This window comes from Engystomops pustulosus, chromosome 3 (genome assembly GCF_040894005.1).
Source record: "Engystomops pustulosus chromosome 3, aEngPut4.maternal, whole genome shotgun sequence".
NCBI classification, from domain to species: Eukaryota; Metazoa; Chordata; class Amphibia; order Anura; family Leptodactylidae; genus Engystomops; species Engystomops pustulosus.
The window spans coordinates 149,867,321-149,887,703 of NC_092413.1; the positions used below are offsets into that span (position 1 = coordinate 149,867,321).

The 20,383-nt window shown below is 42.7% G+C and overlaps 2 protein-coding genes across 9 annotated transcripts in view; both read left to right on the plus strand.

The window, feature by feature from the left end:
* LPP (LIM domain containing preferred translocation partner in lipoma) overlaps positions 1–20,383 on the plus strand; it is a 175,503-nt gene that overhangs the window by 61,371 nt on the left and 93,749 nt on the right. For all 6 annotated transcript variants that reach the window (XM_072142548.1, XM_072142549.1, XM_072142552.1 and 3 more), the window contains one exon: positions 8,748–8,958. In XM_072142548.1, coding sequence (XP_071998649.1) covers positions 8,757–8,958 — 202 coding nt within the window. In that variant the 5' untranslated portion in view covers positions 8,748–8,756. The remainder of the gene's footprint in view (positions 1–8,747; positions 8,959–20,383) is intronic.
* Positions 4,076–6,380, plus strand: LOC140122101 (uncharacterized). Of its 3 annotated transcripts, none has more exons than XM_072142544.1 (2): positions 4,076–5,704; positions 5,777–6,380. In XM_072142544.1, exons 1-2 carry the CDS (start codon positions 4,076–4,078, stop codon positions 6,077–6,079), a joined length of 1,932 nt encoding a protein of 643 aa, XP_071998645.1. In that variant the 3' UTR covers positions 6,080–6,380. The 3 variants fall into 3 exon arrangements, with proteins under 3 accessions (XP_071998645.1, XP_071998648.1, XP_071998647.1); XM_072142547.1 differs by having other exon boundaries at positions 4,076–5,322; positions 5,572–6,380; XM_072142546.1 differs by having other exon boundaries at positions 4,076–5,104; positions 5,213–6,380.

The window sequence follows — 20,383 nt, forward strand, 5'->3', positions numbered from 1 at the left end:
ATTATTTTTTTTAATTAATAATAATATTTTATATATATTAATTATAGCGCACACAGATTACGCAGTGGTGCACAGAGCTTGCCAAATCGGTGCCCTTTCCCCAACCGTATTCTGTAGCGCTTTACCGATCATGGGGTAAATATACAAAGCAAGACAATAACCTGGTCAGGTGAAAATATGGAAGTGAGGTTCCTGCTCGCTATCTTCCCTTCAGCATAATAGAAAATATTTGGTCTCCAGATTGAGATAGCCAAGCTGCCCTTATACTTAGTAGCTGTGACCATAGTAGCTTGTTTGGCAGGTAGGTCTTTCCTCGACTTCCCATTACACATACTTGCTCCTTTTCTTTACTGACATGCCCTTCACTCAACCAAATCATATACATGCCGTTTGACGGTTTTGGCTAACCAATGTACTTCTGTTGTGGTCACCTTTAGCTACTATGGGGGAAATTTATCAGTGCTTTTATGATAGTTTCCAGGTATTTCTCGCACATTACAAGAAAATGCAATTATCATTGTGACTATGCCACCTCCAGTTCATGTGGGTGTGAAGGGGCGCGACCCTGTTCCTGCCCCCTGCCTGCACACTTTTGTTAGCAGGTTTTTACTCAAAACTATGCTGGGCAACGCAGCTGCCCGAACTGATACATGAAGAGCTCTTGCCCTGTGATGTATCCTCCGTGACTGGGTGGGGGAATGTCGTGGCTTATGACAAATTCCTACCTTTGTGTCTCTATTACTAAATGTTTCTGACATAATGATGGCCCTGTCTTTTTTTAATTTATCTTAAAAATTCCAGTGGACATTTACATCCACTTTATAGGACGCAAGGATAAATAACCTGGATAGGTGCTGACAACAATGATGAAACTATGCTATGTTATTATTGCCAATTCCCCTTGTGCACCTAGCAATATATTACAACTCATGGTGATGCATACAACTCATAATATTTGTTAGGAAACATCTTGCAGAATTCCACCTCTGTCCCGCTGAATTGTCCGCTTCATGTTCTGCACCGTTCAGAATAAATACAACGGATTAACACGGAGCATGGAACACCATTTCTGTCGGACTCTGCATGATAAATGTGTCACACAGTTAGACTGTGCACCAGAACGCCTCTGTTTTCCATAACGTCCCCCATGACGGCCCACTAGGAGGATGACCCTTGACCTCTGTAGGGACAGGAAGCAGAGAGGTTAAAAGCCTCCCCCCACATCCTCCCGCCAGTGTCTTCCTGTCCCTACAGGGGTCAGGTCAAGAGAGGGTCTCTCTCCTCCTAAGGGGGGGGGGGGACGTTTTGAAAAAAAAAAAAAAAAAACGGAGAAGGATCTCCATACTCACCAAGCCTTACCTGGGGTTACGCCGACTGCGGTCCAAGTTCCCCTCCGGACAGATCCTCGGTTAGCCCGGCGGCTGCGGGCTCTCCCTGGAAGTTATCTTCGTTCCGGCTGGCGTCCTCTCCGGCGGGCTGGTCACCAGACTCTCGCGCGGACGCAGGAAACTACGTTTCCCAGAATTCCCCCTGTTCGATGACGACTTCCGGTCGCGACCGGAAGTGACCGCGGACCGGGCGCGGGACGCAGTAGGAGCCACCGACAGGGGGATGGGCTCCCCATGCAGGTATTTAAATCCTCAAATAGCGGGTAGTCAGTTGGTCTGAGGTCTATGACTCGTTTTCTTCTTGGCCGGCCGTCCCAGACATCATAATGGCTGATGAGGCAGACTTGGGCCTACTCCACCCCCCGGTGCACGTGAGTGGTGCTGTATGGCAACATATACAACTGTTTTTTGTGTGAGCTCCAAGTCATTGTCTCCTTGCCTTCCTTCCCTAGGAGCAAGTTTCTAAGGGGAAAGGCAAGGAAGAGAAATCAGGAAAGGAAAAGAGTAGAGAAAAACCTGAAAAAAGCAGGATTCCTGTTAAAAAATGCAGTATGTGCTTCCGTACACTACTAGAGGGCTATAAGAAACCGATCTGCAGACTCTGCATAGAAGAATTCATGCGGGAGGAGAAAACGTCTTTTATGGACGAGCTTAAGTCCTTTATAGACGAGAAGGTGGTTTCTTCAGTGGCGGTGGCTACGCAGGGAGCCCCACCCCCACGTAAGAAAGCTCGGATAGTATCGGCTTCCTCCTCAGAGGAAGAAGAGGGGTGTATTTCAGACTCTCCCTCCTGCTCTCTGGCGGGAGACCAGGATCATCAGGATCGTGAGCAAGCAACATGTTCCCGCTACTTATTCCAAAATGAGGATCTGGACGATCTTCTGAAAGCTATGAGAGATACATTGAACCTCGAGGACGAGGAACCCCCTCTTTCTCGCGAAGATGAACTATTTGGGGGACTCAAAGCCAGGAAACAGCGTGTCTTTCCCCTCAATGATACCCTTAGGGGTCTAATTAGTCAGGAATGGAGAGACCCTGAGAGGAAAATCGCGGTCTCTAAGAATTTCAGGAAACGCTTAGTCTTCGACCCTGAAGAGTCAAAGGATTGGGACTCGTTCCCCAAAGTTGATGTACAGGTTTCCAAGGTCTCTAGGAAGATGGACCTGCCCTTTGAAGATTCGGCTCAGTTAAGAGACCCAATGGACAGGAAATCAGAAGCCCTTTTAAAGAAAGCGTGGGAAACTTCCATGCTAAGCCTAAAATCGAACTTAGGAGCCACTTCGGTAGCAAGAACACTATATTTCTGGCTGGGGAAATTAGAGTCCCATATCCGGGAGGGTACTCCCAGAGAAGACTTACTGGAAAGCATACCATTGTTAAGATCTGCTACTGCCTTCCTTGCTGACGCATCTGCCGAAGGAATAAGGTTTGCTGCAAAAGAAGGAGCTCTTACCAATGCCACCAGGAGGGCCTTATGGCTGAAACAGTGGAGCGGGGACATCCGCTCTAAATCCAAATTGTGCAGCATTCCTTTCTCCGGAGACTTTGTGTTCGGACCCGAATTGGACGCTATACTCGAAAAGGCGTCCGACAGAAAAAGGGGATTTCCAGAGTCCAAAACAGTACCCAAGAAATCTTCCTTTCGTCCTTTTAGGAACACCGGAGAGACTTACCGTGGCAAAGGTAAGCAAGGACGGTGGAGTTATCCCAAAGGAGGAAGGGGAAGGGGGTTCCTTTTCTCTAACCTCCCAGAGGGTCCAGGAAACAAGAAACAATGACGCCAGAGTGGGGGGGCGTCTCCTGGGATTCCTATCTCAGTGGACAAAGGTCACCTCGAATCCCTGGGTACTATCTATCTTGGAATCAGGCTACAGGATAGAATTCTCATCACCCCCCCCTTCTCCAAGGTTTGTCGCTCCCTTACCCTCTCTCTCTCATTCTACACATTCCTTCATTTGGCAGGAAGTGTTTCATCTAATCCACATGGGAGTGGTGGTGCCGGTCCCTCAAGAACAAGAAAAATTGGGATTCTACTCCCCGTTGTTCCTTGTCAAAAAACCAGACGGATCAAATCGCCTAATTATCAACTTGAAAGAGCTAAACCGCTTCATCGTTTACAGAAGATTTCGCATGGAGTCGGTAAGAACAGCTACCCAACTTATTCACACAGGCTCCTATATGTGCACTTTAGATCTAAAAGACGCATATTACCATGTACCTATTCACCCCTCATCTCAGAGATTCCTAAGATTCTCGGTTCTCTCTCCCGAGGGCTCTGTCTTACACTTTCAATTCCGTGCACTTCCATTCGGTATTTCATCGGCTCCAAGGGTCTTTACCAAGATCATGGTGGAGGTGGTAGCCTTTTTAAGACTACAAGACATATCAATCATCCCTTACCTAGACGATTTGCTAATTATAGGGAAAGACAAACAAAAACTAATCTTGGCAAGAGAGTCTTCCCTAAGAATTTTAACAGAGTTGGGGTGGTTAATCAACCTGAAAAAATCAAGTTTAGTACCCTCCACTCGAAAGACCTTTCTAGGGATCATTCTAGACTCAACTCACCAAATGTCTTTTCTTCCTCAGGAGAAAATATCCAACATAAGGCATCAGATTCGTTCATTCAGACGGAAGGACTCTGTACCAGTCAGACAGGCGATGAAGATCCTGGGGCTCCTCACAGCATGCCTACCTGCGGTCGCCTGGAGTCAGAGCCATACTCGGATCCTTCAGAGTTGGATCCTAACCTTCTGGAACAGGAAGTCTTCAGGTCTAGACAAGAAGATCCGGATTCCTTCCTTTGTAAAGAGGGACCTGCTGTGGTGGATGGAATCAAGGAACCTAGAGAAAGGAGTATGTTGGCACCACCTCCCAACCATCACCATAGTGACGGACGCAAGCAGCTCAGGCTGGGGAGCAATCCTTCCTTCCCACTACGAGCAGGGGTCCTGGACTCTAGCCCAAGCAAAAAGCAGCTCAAACTACAGGGAGTTAAGAGCGGTCTGGGAAGCGCTAAGATCGAACACAGCCTATCTGAGGGATCATCATATCCACATTCTCTCGGACAACGTCTCGACAGTGTCCTATTTAAGGAGACAAGGGGGTACAAGATCTCCAGTATTATCGAGTCTGGCTCGTACCATCTTCCAGTGGGCGGAAGAAAACATCCTTTCCATCTCTGCCACCCATTTGAAGGGATCCCTCAACAGAGAAGCGGATTATCTCAGCAGGAGAGAGATCCTACCGAACGAATGGTGTCTCAACCAGGAAATCTTCCTACATCTAACCAGCGTCTGGGGCATGCCCCAAATAGACCTATTCGCCACGAGGGAGAATTCAAAATGCCAACAATACTTCTCTCTGGAGGCCGGCGAGTCCAGAGATCACTTGGACGCGTTCAGCCATCGTTGGAGCGGAAGTCTTATGTATGCCTTTCCCCCAATTCCCCTAATTGCGAGAGTACTCAGGAAAATCTTGCTCGACCGGTCAAGGGTGATCCTGATCTGCCCAAACTGGCCAAAAAGAAGCTGGTACCCACTGCTGAGGTCCCTATCTGTCCAGCAACCCTTTATTCTACCGATTCAGAAGGACCTGCTATACCAAGGTCCGATTTTCCATCCCGATCCAGGAAGACTCCGTCTGGCGGCTTGGATCCTGAGTTCGAGTTCCTAAGGTCCCAAGGTCTCTCTCGGGCCGTAATAACTACGTTGAAGGCAAGTAGGAAAAAGGTTACTTTCGCCATATACCATAAGATATGGAAAAAGTTTGTGACCTTTTGTGGGGCTAATCCCCCCTCTCAGTCTAACCCAAATATTTTACAGGTACTAGACTTCCTGCAAAAAGGACTAGAAATTGGTCTTTCTACTAGCACTTTGAAAGTCCAAATTTCGGCTCTGAGCGCATTCTTCGACCAACCCCTGGCGGACCACAGGTGGGTCAAAAGATTTATTGCTGCTGCAAATAGAATTAGGCCTCAGGTTCTGAAACGGGTTCCCTCCTGGGATCTCTCCCTGGTTCTAGATGCTCTCTCCAGGCCTCCCTTTGAGCCTTTAAAAGACGCTAGTATAAAAAACCTAACCTTAAAAACTTCCTTATTAGTAGCTGTGACCTCAGCTAGAAGGCTGGGGGAACTCCAAGCCATTTCTATTAGAGAACCCTATATGTGTATTCTCCCTGACAGGATAACTTTGACTCTGGATCCAAGCTTTGTTCCTAAAGTGGCGTCCAGGTTTCACAAGAACCAAGAAATATTTCTTCCATCATTCTACGGGAATCCTTCTTCAAGCAAGGAATTGGAGTGGCATTCCCTGGATGTAAGGCGCTCGGTCTTAGAGTACTTAAAAGCTACGAAACCTTGGCGCAAAGATCACAATCTCTTTGTTCAGTTTCAGGGGAAGAACAAAGGGGTAAAGGCATCCAAAACCACGATCGCCAGATGGTTAAAGACTGCCATAGCCTCCTGTTACACAGAACAAGGGAAGGAAGTTCCTCCTAACCTTAAAGCCCATTCCACCAGAGCCATATCCGCCTCCTGGGCAGAGAAGAGGGGCGCTTCTCTTGAACAAATCTGCAGAGCCGCCACCTGGGTTTCTTCATCCACCTTTGCAAAACACTATCGGCTGGACTTACCCAACTCACAGGATCTCGCCTTCGGTCAGAAGGTTCTCCAGGCTGTGGTCCCACCCTAACTCTACTAATTTTGTAGATCTCCTAGTGGGCCGTCATGGGGGACGTTATGGAAATTGTGAATTAGACTCACCGGTAATTCGGTTTCCATCTAGTCCTCCATGACGGCCTATATATTTTTCCCTCCCATGTTTCTTTCACTTCTTTGAAAATTCTGTATGTGATTCTAACAAGACAGAATAAAAATATGTTGTATCTTCCACTGGTGTAGTTATTTGGTAGACACTGGCGGGAGGATGTGGGGGGAGGCTTTTAACCTCTCTGCTTCCTGTCCCTACAGAGGTCAAGGGTCATCCTCCTAGTGGGCCGTCATGGAGGACTAGATGGAAACCGAATTACCGGTGAGTCTAATTCACAATTTTGTGTTGTGTATAGTGCAGCGTGCCCTGGAAATGTGTCTCGGATCATCTACAATACCATTTCCAAATCACATTCACTTTACTGCTTCTGTGTTAAAGGTCATCAGGTCTCTGTCACTATTTTTGTAACCACTACCTGTTGGAGCAGCTCACAAGGATCCATCCCAACCTTTATCTAGTCAATTCATACATTAACCATTCTAAAATAATCTTTTCTTCATTATGCATGAGGCTGAGCACGTGGAGAGAGAAAGTGATGTCACCCCTGTTACCCCTCCCCTCTCCTCCCCCTGCTAATGTCTGTGTGTAATGTATAGTAAAGCATTGCTATTGTCTGTTCTTTACCTGCTGACATGCTGCATCCTCCTAATACACATGTGTGAGACACAGACATCAGCTACACAAGTACCCGACATGTTCTGCTATAGCATGGCTGCCTGGAGATGTTGTATCTCTCCTATACACACACAGGCTGCAGGGGGTGCCAGCACCAGGAAGCACATGGAGGAGTCCTTACACCATTATACCTCACATCATTATACAGGATGTCAGTCATATGTATAGGTGTATCTCACATACACACACAGGCTGCAGGAGGCGTGGCCGACAGCACCAGGATGCACATCATTATACAGGCTCACATCATTATACAGGCTGTCAGTCATATGTATAGAAGTATCTCACATACCCACACAGGCTGCAGGGGGCGTGGCCACCAGCACCAGGATGCACATCATTCTACAGGCTCACATCATAATACAGGCTATCAGTCAAGCACTGGGGGTGTGGCTGTGCCTCCCACTCATGAATAAGCTGGACAGCTTGAATATGCTAATGACTCATTGGACATCTCACAGGTCATTTGCATACAGCTTTAGGACCTCATTGCTTAAGTTTACAGGCATGTAGAGGGACAATGAAGGGATAGAGGCAATGCTCTCTAATGGCAGTTTATGAAAATATATTTAGTTTACGGGGTTCATTTTTCTGACTGGTTCTCTTTAAGCTACAGATCTTCCACATGAGGAAAAAATCTGTATGGAATCCACTAGATTTGCAGATTTGCAGATTAAAATTGAGTAAAGCATCTTTTTTAACACCGATACATATTTATAAAGATATAGAGAGATAAAATCCTTTTATTATACATTTATTGTGCCAACTGTTTTAGCTCAAGAATGTAAAAAAAATGTTCAAAATGTATTGGAGATGTTCAGTTTTTTTTCCTCATTACGGATTTCCTAGCAGTGTAATTGAATGGTATCATTTGTAATCAGATGCTAGGCAAGGAACACGGCTTAATCAGCATTGATATGCAAAGAGGCCCAATTATTGCCTAATTCTTAAGACATTAAAATAAAAAATGCAATACCTGTCTAACACCAGATATTTACATGAAAGATAGATTAATGGCTCTCAGATTTTTACACAGTAAATCAGGGAAAGAAGAGTGTTCCCAAGATTTAGATTCTTATTTTGTCTACCCTAAAATACCCTCCAGAGATTTCAACATATTGTTTAAGGGGTTATGCACTACATGCACATGAACGTTTCCAGTTCTCAGGCTGCAAACAATGGATCCGTGGTGCAGTTAAGCAGTCTGTATATCATCAGTGTGTAATCCATTGCCAAGCTGTTTATCCACACAAGCCATCCCTGTGCTATCCGTATGTCATCCATTTTTGCAGAGCTTGAAAATCACAAATTAAACAAATAAAATTATAGGCTTGTAAATGTGACTAGGTTGTCGCAGCTTTGTGGGGTGACATGATACTGGTATCTAGCAGGTGAGCTGAAAATCACGGACCGCATGCGGATGACACCCATGTGGCATCCCTGTTTTTCACATTCCCATCTAGAATTCTATGGGAAGGCTTGAGCCACAGGAATGAGACCTGTACTCAGTTTTCTACAGCCTCCACATGTATAACAGGTGCAAATCTTTACCTTGCCCTTGTTTAGTCGCTGGAAGACTTACAACTGGTTTGTGTACAACCACTCCTGGTTCACATTAACTGAATGAAGACCTAACAGAGATGTGAACTGGCCCTTAGCAGTGGGGCAAGTTATTTATCCTTATTCAGAGGCCCAAACCGTTCAAACATTGCTGGCCTCTTCAAAGGACACTCCTGAGTAACCTCTTTAATTTTGATCTCATCGCTATTTAATAACTAGATGATGAATATCATGAATCATTGTAGATTTTGTTTATGGTGTGTATACAGATCATGCAGAAAAAATAGATATTACAGGGCCCTGATGCAATTTTTCTTTGTAAACATGATTCATGATTCAAATTTTTTTTTTCTAGATTGAAACAATGTCGCATCCATCGTGGCTACCGCCTAAGAGCTCAGGAGATGGCCTTGGACATGTGGCCGCCAGAATGGAAACTACACAAGGGTTTGGGGCACCGAGCATTTCTGTGTCAACTCAACAAGCACCCAAGAAGTTTGCCCCTGTAGTAGCCCCAAAACCGAAGTATAACCCCTATAGATCAGGACACCCTGAAGGAAGTGATGGTATGTAATAGCAATTATCATTGGTCCTTTCATAACTGTGCTACAAAGGTAATTTTCAGACACATGGAATCCTACATAACATTTCAAACATACCTGAAAGAGACTAAAAATAATAACCATATACTAATAGAAAGGGGGATGTTGAGTAATTATTCAAGTAAGGGCTCATTCACCATCGGGCGGGGGGGGGGGGCAGAGCCGCAAGCTTGCTATGGCGCATGGGCTTGGTATGGTGAGTGCAACAAGCACTCACTGTTCCGAGCCATAGCAACAAAAAGGTAGAGCCTGCTCTATATTTGACCGTATCTACGGTCGTGCAGCTACTATTTTTTATGGAGAGGGGCAGGGCAAGTAGGACTTGCCGTGCTACGGTGTGTTGGGCAAACCTATAACATGGGGCTTATCAAAGGAAATCTACCATCAAAATCAAACGTTGATAAACCAGGGGCACTCATAGATCCAGGCACCATGTGGTCATTTTCTTATATTTGTTATCCATGACCTCCGTCCATATAAAATCAACTTAGAAAATTATGGTAATAAGCCTGAAAGGTTAGAACACTTTCCTCTCCCACTGTGTGCTGCAACTTCCTGTGTTCCCCCCTCCCTCTGCCTGTACATCAGGAAGAGGGAGGGGCAGTGGCGGGCAGGGTGAGACAGTTTAACAGCCTGTGAATCTGAAGTCCTGTGCAGAGATGAGGAAAGTAAACTGAAAATTAACTCTTTCCATACCCATGGAACATTTCCCTTGATGTTTCAGCTATCTAATCAGGTTATTTTATCTCTCAGCTATATCGGTGGAGAACAGGTACAGAAGCTGATTTACACAAAATGCTTAAATTCGAAAAATGGCAGGAATATATATTTTAATAAAGTATATTACACTGTCAATTTTTATCATCTGCATAATTGATTTCCAAAATGTTGTCAAAAGTTTAGTCTACTTTAATGTTTGGTTTTATCAACATGGACAAAGTTGTCCTTTTGCAAGTTTATTCTTCTCTGAAAGCCATTTTAAAGTTGTTTTTATTTAATTGGTAAAATTAACTTCATACAGTAAAGAACCGTAACCTGGTTAAGAAGGTCTGCACCATGTTCCACATCACATCAACATCCTGTAACCAGCTCTTCTTCTAGTATTGCAGTTAAACCGCTTCAGGGATGTCTATTGCCACCCTCCCACCATTTGCAGATTAATGGCCTATCCTTTGGATGTGTGGATAGGTCATTAATAGCTTTTGCAGTGGAAAACCCCTAACCTGTCATCAGGAACACACATTTTCACCTAATGACAGGCTCTAATAGCCTTTTTAATACTAATACCCAATCTTTTGTATAACTAACATTAATGGTTTCACTCACGTTTAAAAGCTGAAAAAAGTATGCCTGACTCCATGCCAGAAAACTCGTGGGATCGTTGGAGTCCCTGGTTTCATCAACATCATCATTTCCTGTCTGCTAGTTCTCTCCCTTCTGTCTACCTCCCTGCCCCTTCCTCCTGCAGATGTTCTTCTTGGAGGACAAGGTCAGCTTTCTTTCTTTTGTAGAATTATGTAGAATTACTATTCATGCTATGACGGAAGGAATCTTTACATAGAAATCTGGCAGGACCTATCAAATGTGTACAAGGTGTAAAGGAACCTGTAGGAAACTGCCATCGGGAGTGATTGTTGTAGCCAAGTGTATATAAAAATGTGTATTTGCACAATAATATTCACGGTTAACCCTTCAACATCACTCACATTATGAGAGAATTTAGTAAATGGAATTTACAATCTCCTATTGGTTTGTGGTTGTTACGCGCAACTGAGGGTGAACCATGAACTTTCTGTTGCTACAGTGTTAAAACCTGTTGGGTGTACACCAGACCTGCAGTATAATGGGAATTTGTCAATGCTAGAAGAAGATAAATCCATCTGATGTGGAAAACTCAGTAATACTTATTTGTGTTATATTTAAAGGACACCTGTCATCAGGTCTGTGTCACTAGTCCTATCACTACTACCTGTTGGAGCAGCTCACAAGGATCCATCCCAGCCTTTATCTAGTTATTTCATACATTTTTCATTGTAAAATCATCTATTCTTTATTATGTAAATGAGGCTGGTCACCCCTGTTACCCCTCCCCTCTCCTCCCCCTGCTCATGTCTGTGTGTAATGTATAGTAAAGCATGGCTAGGGTGTGTGCTGCATCTGCTGACATGCTGCATCATCCTAATATACAGGTGAGAGACACAGGCATCAGCTACACATGAATCTGACATGTTCTGCTGTAACATGGCTGCCTGGAGCTGTTGTATCTCTCCTAAACACACACACATGCACACACAGGCTGCAGGGGGTGTGGCCTCCAGCACCAGGAAGCACATCATTATACAGCCTCACGTTATTATACAAGCTGTCAGTCATGCACTGGGGGTGTGGCTGTGCCTCCCACTCATGAATAAGGTGGACAGCTTGAATATGATAATGACTCATTGGACATCTCACAGGTCATTTGCATACAGCTTTACGACCTCATTGCTTAGGTTTACAGGCATATAGAGGGACAATGAAGTGATAGAGGCAATGCTCTCTAATGGCAGTTTATGAAAATATATTTAGTTTAGGGGGGTTATTTTGCATGACGGGTTCTCTTTAATTCAGGCTGCCTGTGTGTTGGTGCCCTAATGCATCCCCCAAAAATAAGAGTGAAATTTTTTTTTTTTCAAGCTTAGAAATACAAGTCCTCCCCTGAAAATAACCTAACGGCAGTTACTATACCCCCCCCCCCCCACATCATACATTAGTACTAGTAGAGCATTTAGATAGTGTAAGAGGTTGGGACATGGGGGAAGAATTAATGGGATAAAATCACTGACAGTTTGTTCAACACTAATTGTGAAGATTTGTTCATGGAAACATAAGATATCCCCTAAAAATAAGACCTAATGCATCTTTAGGAGCAAAAATTAGTATAAGAACACGGGAAACACGGTATATGTGTAGAGAAACGGATACATTAAAAAAAGCACCACATGTGTTTCACATTTGCAATATCCAGAAAGAGAACGGCATCAAACAGTGACATTTCCTTCAGTAAATCATGCTGTGCTCTATTCATTAATACACATTTGTTTTGCTTTTCTCTCAAATTCATTCACATTTTTGTGCTGTTTGGATTTGTGCTGATGGCATTCATCGCTTAAATGTGCGTAATTCTTCTATCTCTGGGGATCCACTGGCACAGGACAATGGTTAAATGAGAACTGTTTGTTCTGAGATGTGCTACAGCATTATCATTGAGGAAGTACCCGTCACTGAATATACAAGCACTGAGTTATTTTCTTTTCTGCACCGTGTTAACATAGATATATATATATATATATATACTAGCAGTAGATCCCGCTGCCTGGGATAGGAAATAACTGCTCTTAGCTATAACAAAATAGAATGGATTAATAAAAAATATTTTATATGCATCTCTCTCTCTTGCTGTCTCTGTCTTTCTCTTTCAGTGATTGTTTCTTTCATTGACCGTCTGACATCTCTTTAAGTCACCTTCTTTCTTTCAGTCACAGTCTCTGATGTCTATTTCAGTCCCTGTCTCTGACATCTCTTTCAGTCACCGTCTCCTTCTTTCACTGACAGTCTCTGACTTTGTCCATGGGGAGATTTATCAGAAGCATCTGAGAGCAGAACTTCTCTAGTTGACCATGGCGACCAATCAGAGCTCAAGTTTCATTTTTGCAAAGCTGTTTATAACAATTACAGCTGATCTCTGATTGTTTTCCATGGGCCGTATATACTCGAGTATAAGCTGACCCGAGTATAATCCAAGACCCCTAATTTCAACACAAAAAACTGGGAAAACCAATTGACTCCAGTATAAGCCGAGGGTGGGAAATGCATTGGTCACAGCCTCCTGTAGTATACAACCTGCCCAGCCCCTGTAGTATATAACCTGAGCAGTCTGTCTCCAATGCTGCTTCCGGTCCTTCGGTCCTCTTCGGATTCTTCCGCTCCTCTTCTGGTCTTTGTGCTCGGCCGGCACACAGAATTACGTCAGTTTCTTGCCGACGTCATTGTTTGTGAGCTGCCAGTATCGCGAGAGGACTCGAAGAGGAGCAAAAAAAATGGCACCAGAGCATCGAAACAAGCATAGGACCTACTCGGCGGAAAGGCAAGTTTTGACTATTTTTTTCTTGACTCGAGTATAAGCTGAGTTAGGGTTTTTGAGAACAAATTTTGTGCTGAAAAACTAGGCTTATACTCGAGTAATGTATGTATATGTGTGTGAATATGTGTGTGTGCATCTATAATATATATTTATGTAGCTGATACCATTACCACCATTGATTCCTATGTGCTAGGTCCATACAGTCATAGGCCAGTATAAAAGAAATGGCACAGAATTGGATGCATTTACAAATCAGATGTTTCCAGCATGTCAGCTCTCTTGTCTGCATGCAAGCATGCTATTGTAATGTGATTACAGTTACCGTATATATATAATATGCCATCATTTTTAAAATGGGAATTTCACTTTTGTGAAGATTGATCCAGTAACCCATATTTTACCTGTGATTAAGACAGTGATAATACCCATTTTATTTACTACGGATTGAAATGTTTATAAGTGTACATACAGTGCAATTTCATTTCTTTTACCCCATCCCCTCCGTTTTGCTTATCCTCAGCTGTTACCTTTACCTGTTAGCAGCTGATACATTTTAATGGCTAACTAAAATGGTTGATGACAATTGCAAGTTTTCAAGACTACTCGGGCCTCTTCAACAGGCATGGCAAAACCCAACATCTGAATAAAACACAAATGGACACAGAATTGCTATGGTTGGTTAGACAAGTGATAGGGAACATAATAGTATGCTTCAAGGAATACATCACTCTGTGTATAAATTGAGTATTAGTTTTATCTTTTAATAAACATTTATCCCTATTGATAACCCTTTCATACCAGGGTAATTAAAGGAAATCTACCATCAAAATCAAACATGATAAACCAGGAACACTTAATCCCAGATCCAGGCACTGTGATTGTGTCAACTTTCATAATTATTCTAATGAGCAAGAAGGGCTCTACCAGAGCCTAGAAGCCCTAGAAGCCTATGGCACCCAGTTGCAGACGTGTGTTTACGTATCGTACACAGGAAAAAGATTGAGTATTCTGTATCTTTTCCTGAATGTATGGCCGGGGGGGGGGGGGGGGGGGGGTTGGGGGGGGGGGAGGGGAGCGCTCAGCCCTCCTCTCTCCAGCGTGTGGCTGTATGCTCTCCCTGATGAGCATATCTTCATGTGAAAGAGGCGTAAGGGGAAATCCTCCAGAAAAATGGTGATACGCCATGATGAGGCAGATCTAACATCACTCCAGCTCCCTTTTTTCATTAACTGAAACTGCCCAGAAACTATTCTAAATAGAGTATCTGACCTCAGCTGAAGCAGACAACATGGCACTGCCCATCAGATGGTTGAGAACATCTTTAGTATTTGCTATAAAATATAGAAAGCTTTTCTTCTACATGGGTATAGAAGAAAAATAAATGTTTCAGCAACAGACGAGTTTGATGTTTCTCGCATAAAGCACATATTATGTGGATGTGACTAACTAGCTTTGTCCGGCCCGAGTTGCCAGGCAACGTGCGAATGTTGTACCTTGAACAGGAAGAAGTCACTTATTAAATTGGTTAGAAATAGGACTAGCAGAAACACATTTGTGTGAATCATATCTGCTTTTATACTCAGTATGTCTTATATGCGGTATGTTTTTTTTTTTTTACACTATTTTTATTATACTTAATATATGCAGTACATCTACATTATTTTGTAACCACTCATCATCGTTTGTTGATAATGCTAATGAATTTGTATATAGGGCTATTCAATATTCCAGATTCCATTTTGACTCTGTCTTTAAGGGGTATTTCCACAAAGACCAGTTTCTTAAAGGGGTATTCCGGTAATATGAGCGTCTGATGCAAAAACCCATAAAGCTATAAATAACTTAACATAACAAAACTCAATGTCTTTAGTCACAAAATGGAGCTTAAGTAGTTTGTTTTTACAATTCACAAAATATTATGGCCTCTCTAAAGTATGTGGAGTTATCACCAAGATGCCCACCACTGGAAACTACAAGTCCCATGATCCTTTAGTTCTCAGTAACTCTTCCTACCTCTTCTGCGCTGCTCCCAGTGTTGATTTAACAGACTGTTCTGCTCTGTTACCATAGATATGATGTGTAACTTCCATCACCTACCCAGGTGTGACCAGCGGCCATATTCTGTCCTGTCTGCTCCGCGCGGAGGAAATCAATGGACTGATTTAAGGGCCAGTAGCATTTTAATTCTTCATTACAGTGTATGTCACCAGCATTTTTCTGCTAACGGGAGCAAAATTTTAAATAACAACTAATTACAAATTAACTTATGTTTTTAGGACCCATTTGTATATGCATTTCTGGAATACCTCTTTAAATATACTCAGGATAACAAAATAACAACACATTGGGGCAGATATATCATGTGCTCTCTAATTCCAACCTGTCTCTGTGATTCCTGGTGTACACAATTTCAGTTGCCCCTCGTATCCGACCCTGGTTCTTCTGACTTTAGGGTCGGCAGCCATCTTGTTTTTTTGTCTGCTCTCTGCCTCTAGCCCTCCCTTACAACAACACATCACATCAGGAGGAGAGCTACAAGCTATAGGTAGATACGTTCTTTATATCAGGAGGGGAAGGGAGACACATCAGATCTTAGTGTGTGTGTGTGTAGCTGAGATGTAGCAGAGCTGAAGTGTGTCATTGTATGTAATATGCATCTCATGGATCTCAACATTTATGGTCTGTCTCGTCTCTCTTTCTAAGTGTCAAATACTAGTAGATTGTTCAAAAAGTAAATGGAAGTCTATATAAACCCTGATAATCTAACAACATTGTCAAAACTCTATCTCTCAGCACACAGGAATCATAATACGTCTGCTTAGAGAGCACTGACCTTTACTGAGTAATAGGAGCTAAAACCGCAATAAAACTGTTTAAAATCGTAAAGTAAGGGGTTAAAAATGATCTTTATTTTATTGTTAGCATCACTAAGGGATTGAAATGTGAAATTTTCTTTGATGGGCAAAACCCTTTAAAGTAGCCATATCCATATGAAGAGAAACCTTTTGAGCGCACTTTACTTATCGGCTGAAGATCTGGTTTTGGAAGCTTGGAATGACCATTCCTGATGACAGGTTTCCTTTAAGCTAAAAAACAGGTACTTTTTGCAGCTTATCACTATTCGTTATCACAAATTTACTAATAGAAGGTGCAGTAAACTGGTATATACAATAGCTAGAAGTAAAGTTAAAAATAAGTTCAGAATTCTTCCCTGTCAGTTGTGACAATACTTAGCTGCAGACGGTGTTAAGGAGCAGCCCTGGAGAACCGAGTAACCATACCTTTGTGAATGTTGTATGTTTTTACAGGACTGGAAAAGTGAAGTTTTAAATCTTCATTTCTTGCAAGCAGTGGCGTAACTAGAGTCTTGTGGGCCCCGGGCAATGTTTAAAACTGGAGCCCCCACCATAGACTTGCATACATGGAAAGTTACCTTTTTGTCACGCTTCGGCTATAGTAATAAAAAAACACTGCAGTCTGTGTTACATTATAATAGTGAAAAATGACAAAAGAGAATCTTAAATGCATGACAGTCACTTACAGTATAAAGTCACATGTATAACTATATGGTGCCCCTAAATAATGCTTCTTCCTCACACCACAATTGACCACACCGGGGCACATTTACTAGGAACAGTGCAGTGTGTACTATGTGCAGTTTGCCTGTGTATAATGCAGGGGGCCGCAGATTTCTGGCGCTCGTTGTTCATGAATCTGGTACCCCCTGCAATACTCCAACAGATTGCACCACTTTTTTTTTTGGTGCATCTTTAACATAGAGCATGTGACACACTTCTGTCGGACGGTCAGACTGAGCTCCGCAACACCCCCTACTTTTTGTCGCATGAAGACTAATGGCACAAAAGGGGTCTCGTGTGACACATATGTGGTGCAGACACTTATTAAATACCTGTACATGCAGTTTGTACAAGAAAGAACGTGCAAAATCCGACAGAAAACTGGCTTCCCTCCCTATTAATTATGTTACATTTTCGACCTCATAAAAACATATTTTATACAGTACTCTCCTAATTACATTATAGATCACAGGACGCCTAGTTAATAATCCTATAATGTACAAGTGCCCGCTTAATTAGTCATAGCTACTTTTTATTTAAAGAAAATATCCCGTATATATCATGTGATAACTTCCCCCTAAAGCAGATTCTTGTGAAATTATGACATGAAATATTATCCCCTGATTTTAAATGACTGAATAAAGGTGATATTAAGGTTCCCCCTTTTTCTTTCATTCAGTAAAAAGTGGCTATTAGCAGGGAATAATGCATTCTGTGCTGGTGCCTAGTGGTACCGTTGCCTTTACTATAAAATTAAAGGCTTTGCCGCTCTGTTAATCTAGTACTCCTTGCGGCCTATTCTGGCCACATGGAGTACTACAATGACGGGTCTCAGCACTGAGGTGAGGGGCCCCGGGATCAAACCCCTATTTATTAGTGCCGTGACCTGAGTCCACACCGCAGTGTGCCGGCGCCTCCCCCCAACGGGCCTGGTCGCGGTTGCACCCTCTCTGACCGCAATTGTTTCTGCTCCCTGCATTGTACTGCTCCACAGTTCTCCCCTCTGCTACATCTGCTATACATTGGAGCTGTATCAGGATATTAGTTACAGAATTCATTTAGAGCAAAGGAACTGTGAAATGCTTTAAAAAGTTGACTTTTCGGTCCTGCTGCTACACACAAACAGTGGTATGCTTACATAGATATATAGGGTCTCTACTTGGTACTTGCTGCAGTTTATACGGATTATGGATTCCCTTTAAGGGGATGTGCATTTTTGCCACCAACACTAGTGTTTGACCTTAGCAGCTACAAATGATAGTAGAGAAAGGTTGGAACCACATTGCAAGATTGGCAGGGTAACTTGTATAGTAAAATACTAGGTCCAAGTATTTTATACTTTAATTTCAGGCGGTCCCCTACTTCAGAACACCCGACTTACCGACCACCACTAGTTAAACGGCCCTCGGGATGTTGGCAATTTACTGTACTTTAGCCTTAGGCTACAATAAACAGCTATAATAGTTATGAAATGTGTCTGCAATTAAGATTTATTGTTTATTGACAACCCAACATTTTTAAAATCACAGAGACAGTTAAATTTGGCCGGGGTTACAATGATAAAATATACAGTTTACATACAAATTCAACTTAAGAACAAACCTACAGAACCCATCCTGTATGTAACCCGGGGACTGCCTGTATTTTAAAACCAAAGAATTCTTTAATGGTTATGTCAAGTTTTGGAATTTCATTCGCATACCATTTTTCTTTCATTTGGTAAGCAAATTTTGTTTTTCTGAGATTACTGTAAAGAAGGTTTCCTGAAAATATTCTCTTGTCTGCAACAATAAATATGTTCAGGAAATCAGACAGAGATGACTTCCTCTATCTTACGAAGGAGACCAATTTGTTAATGGCTAAGCTTCTGCAAAAGCGTTTCAAATCCCTTAAAACTTATTAGAGAAGAAACTATTTCTCGAAATTTACTATTTTATTTACCCATAGCCTAGCACTTTTCCTGGTCACTCCCACAGAATCATTTGATGAGTAGTTGCTTATAAGTGTGTAATTCAGTATTTAAAAAAGACTAAACTGCCATTGGCAGAAAAAGATACCCATATCCGGACAGAAACATATATGGTATTATATTAAATAAAACTTAACATTTATTAGTCACAAAACTAAGAAATTTGAATAGTAGCGTTGCTACAAAGTGCTCTAGGGAAAAAGTGTGTTAAAAACACAGTGAGGTCGGCTCAATGAGTCAGGGATAAATCGCCCCTGTATAGTGGGCTAAATTGTCATGTGCAATGATCATGCGACGAATGACCTCTGGGACGTGACTATTACGTTGCTCAAAGGCAACTATAGCCACTGTAGTGGTGAAGAAATTTGTTATACTGAAGGAGCTCAGTCAGAGGTGTTGCAGTGGCAAGCGTATGTCTATTGACAGCCACCATAAAGGGTAATGTTTGTATGGTCAGAATTCCATATAGGAATGTTATGGGGAAGTTTAGACAATCGTGAAATTTGCTGACCCTATGACAATATGAGCTAATTAGTCATGTATGATAATGACCCGAACCCCGCACTGTAGTGAGCCAGATGCCAGGTCATATATAAATGTCCACTCTGAGCTGTCCCTAGTAGATCATTGTGCACTGTCCATGAATGTAACACTGACTCAGAGCCTGACCTAACTGCTGATTAAAATGAGATTCGCACTTTAGCCCCCCGACATGTTTCACCAGCTAAGCTGGCTTCATCAGGGGTAGGTTACCCTTTATGGTGGCTGTCAATAGACATACGCTTGCCACTGCAACACCTCTGACTGAGCTCCTTCAGTATAACAAATTTCTTCACCACTACAGTGGCTATAGTTGCCTTTGAGCAACATAATAGTCACGTCCCAGAGGTCATTCGTCGCATGATCATTGCACATGACAATTTAGCCCACTATACAGGGGCGATTTATCCCTGACTCATTGAGCCGACCTCACTGTGTTTTTAACACACTTTTTCCCTAGAGCACTTTGTAGCAACGCTACTATTCAAATTTCTTAGTTTTGTGACTAATAAATGTTAAGTTTTATTTAATATAATACCATATATGTTTCTGTCCGGATATGGGTATCTTTTTCTGCCAATGGCAGTTTAGTCTTTTTTGAGTCAAACTCCCTGCCGTGACATTCGGTCCACCCTTTAATAAAAAATTAATTCAGTATTTGTACCTATTCAGATGTTTTGAAAGAAAATGCTATTTCATTATAAACATATAAAAAACTCCAGCACTCTCAAAAGCGTTTTATTAAATAGTTTTTATATTCCTATGGTTTCCTGTTCATCTCGGTGCTGACCACACTTGTTCTGGGTGGACAGGGGGAGAGGCACATGTGACTGCAGATCAGAAGTTTCTTCCTACTTGATCACATGGTGCATTAGTATGTTTACTGCTATCCCTGCTGCTGTCTCTTTACACTATTAGGCTGCACGCACACAAACGTATGCTTCCTGGGTCGTAGCCGGCTGGGTTTACGTTTTGGCGCCATGGAGAGGGATGACCTCTCCAAAGAAATGCATTGGGAATGGGCAGTGACACTAGGAATGGCATGTCCTATCTTCTTCCCATGTAGGGAGCGGATATGGTGCCGGATGTAAGCTTGGGGCCGTACATGCGTCTCCCAGACGGTCGTGTGCATGGGGCCTAAGTTTCTCTTTGCAGTGGGCATGCTTGAGAAAATGTAGA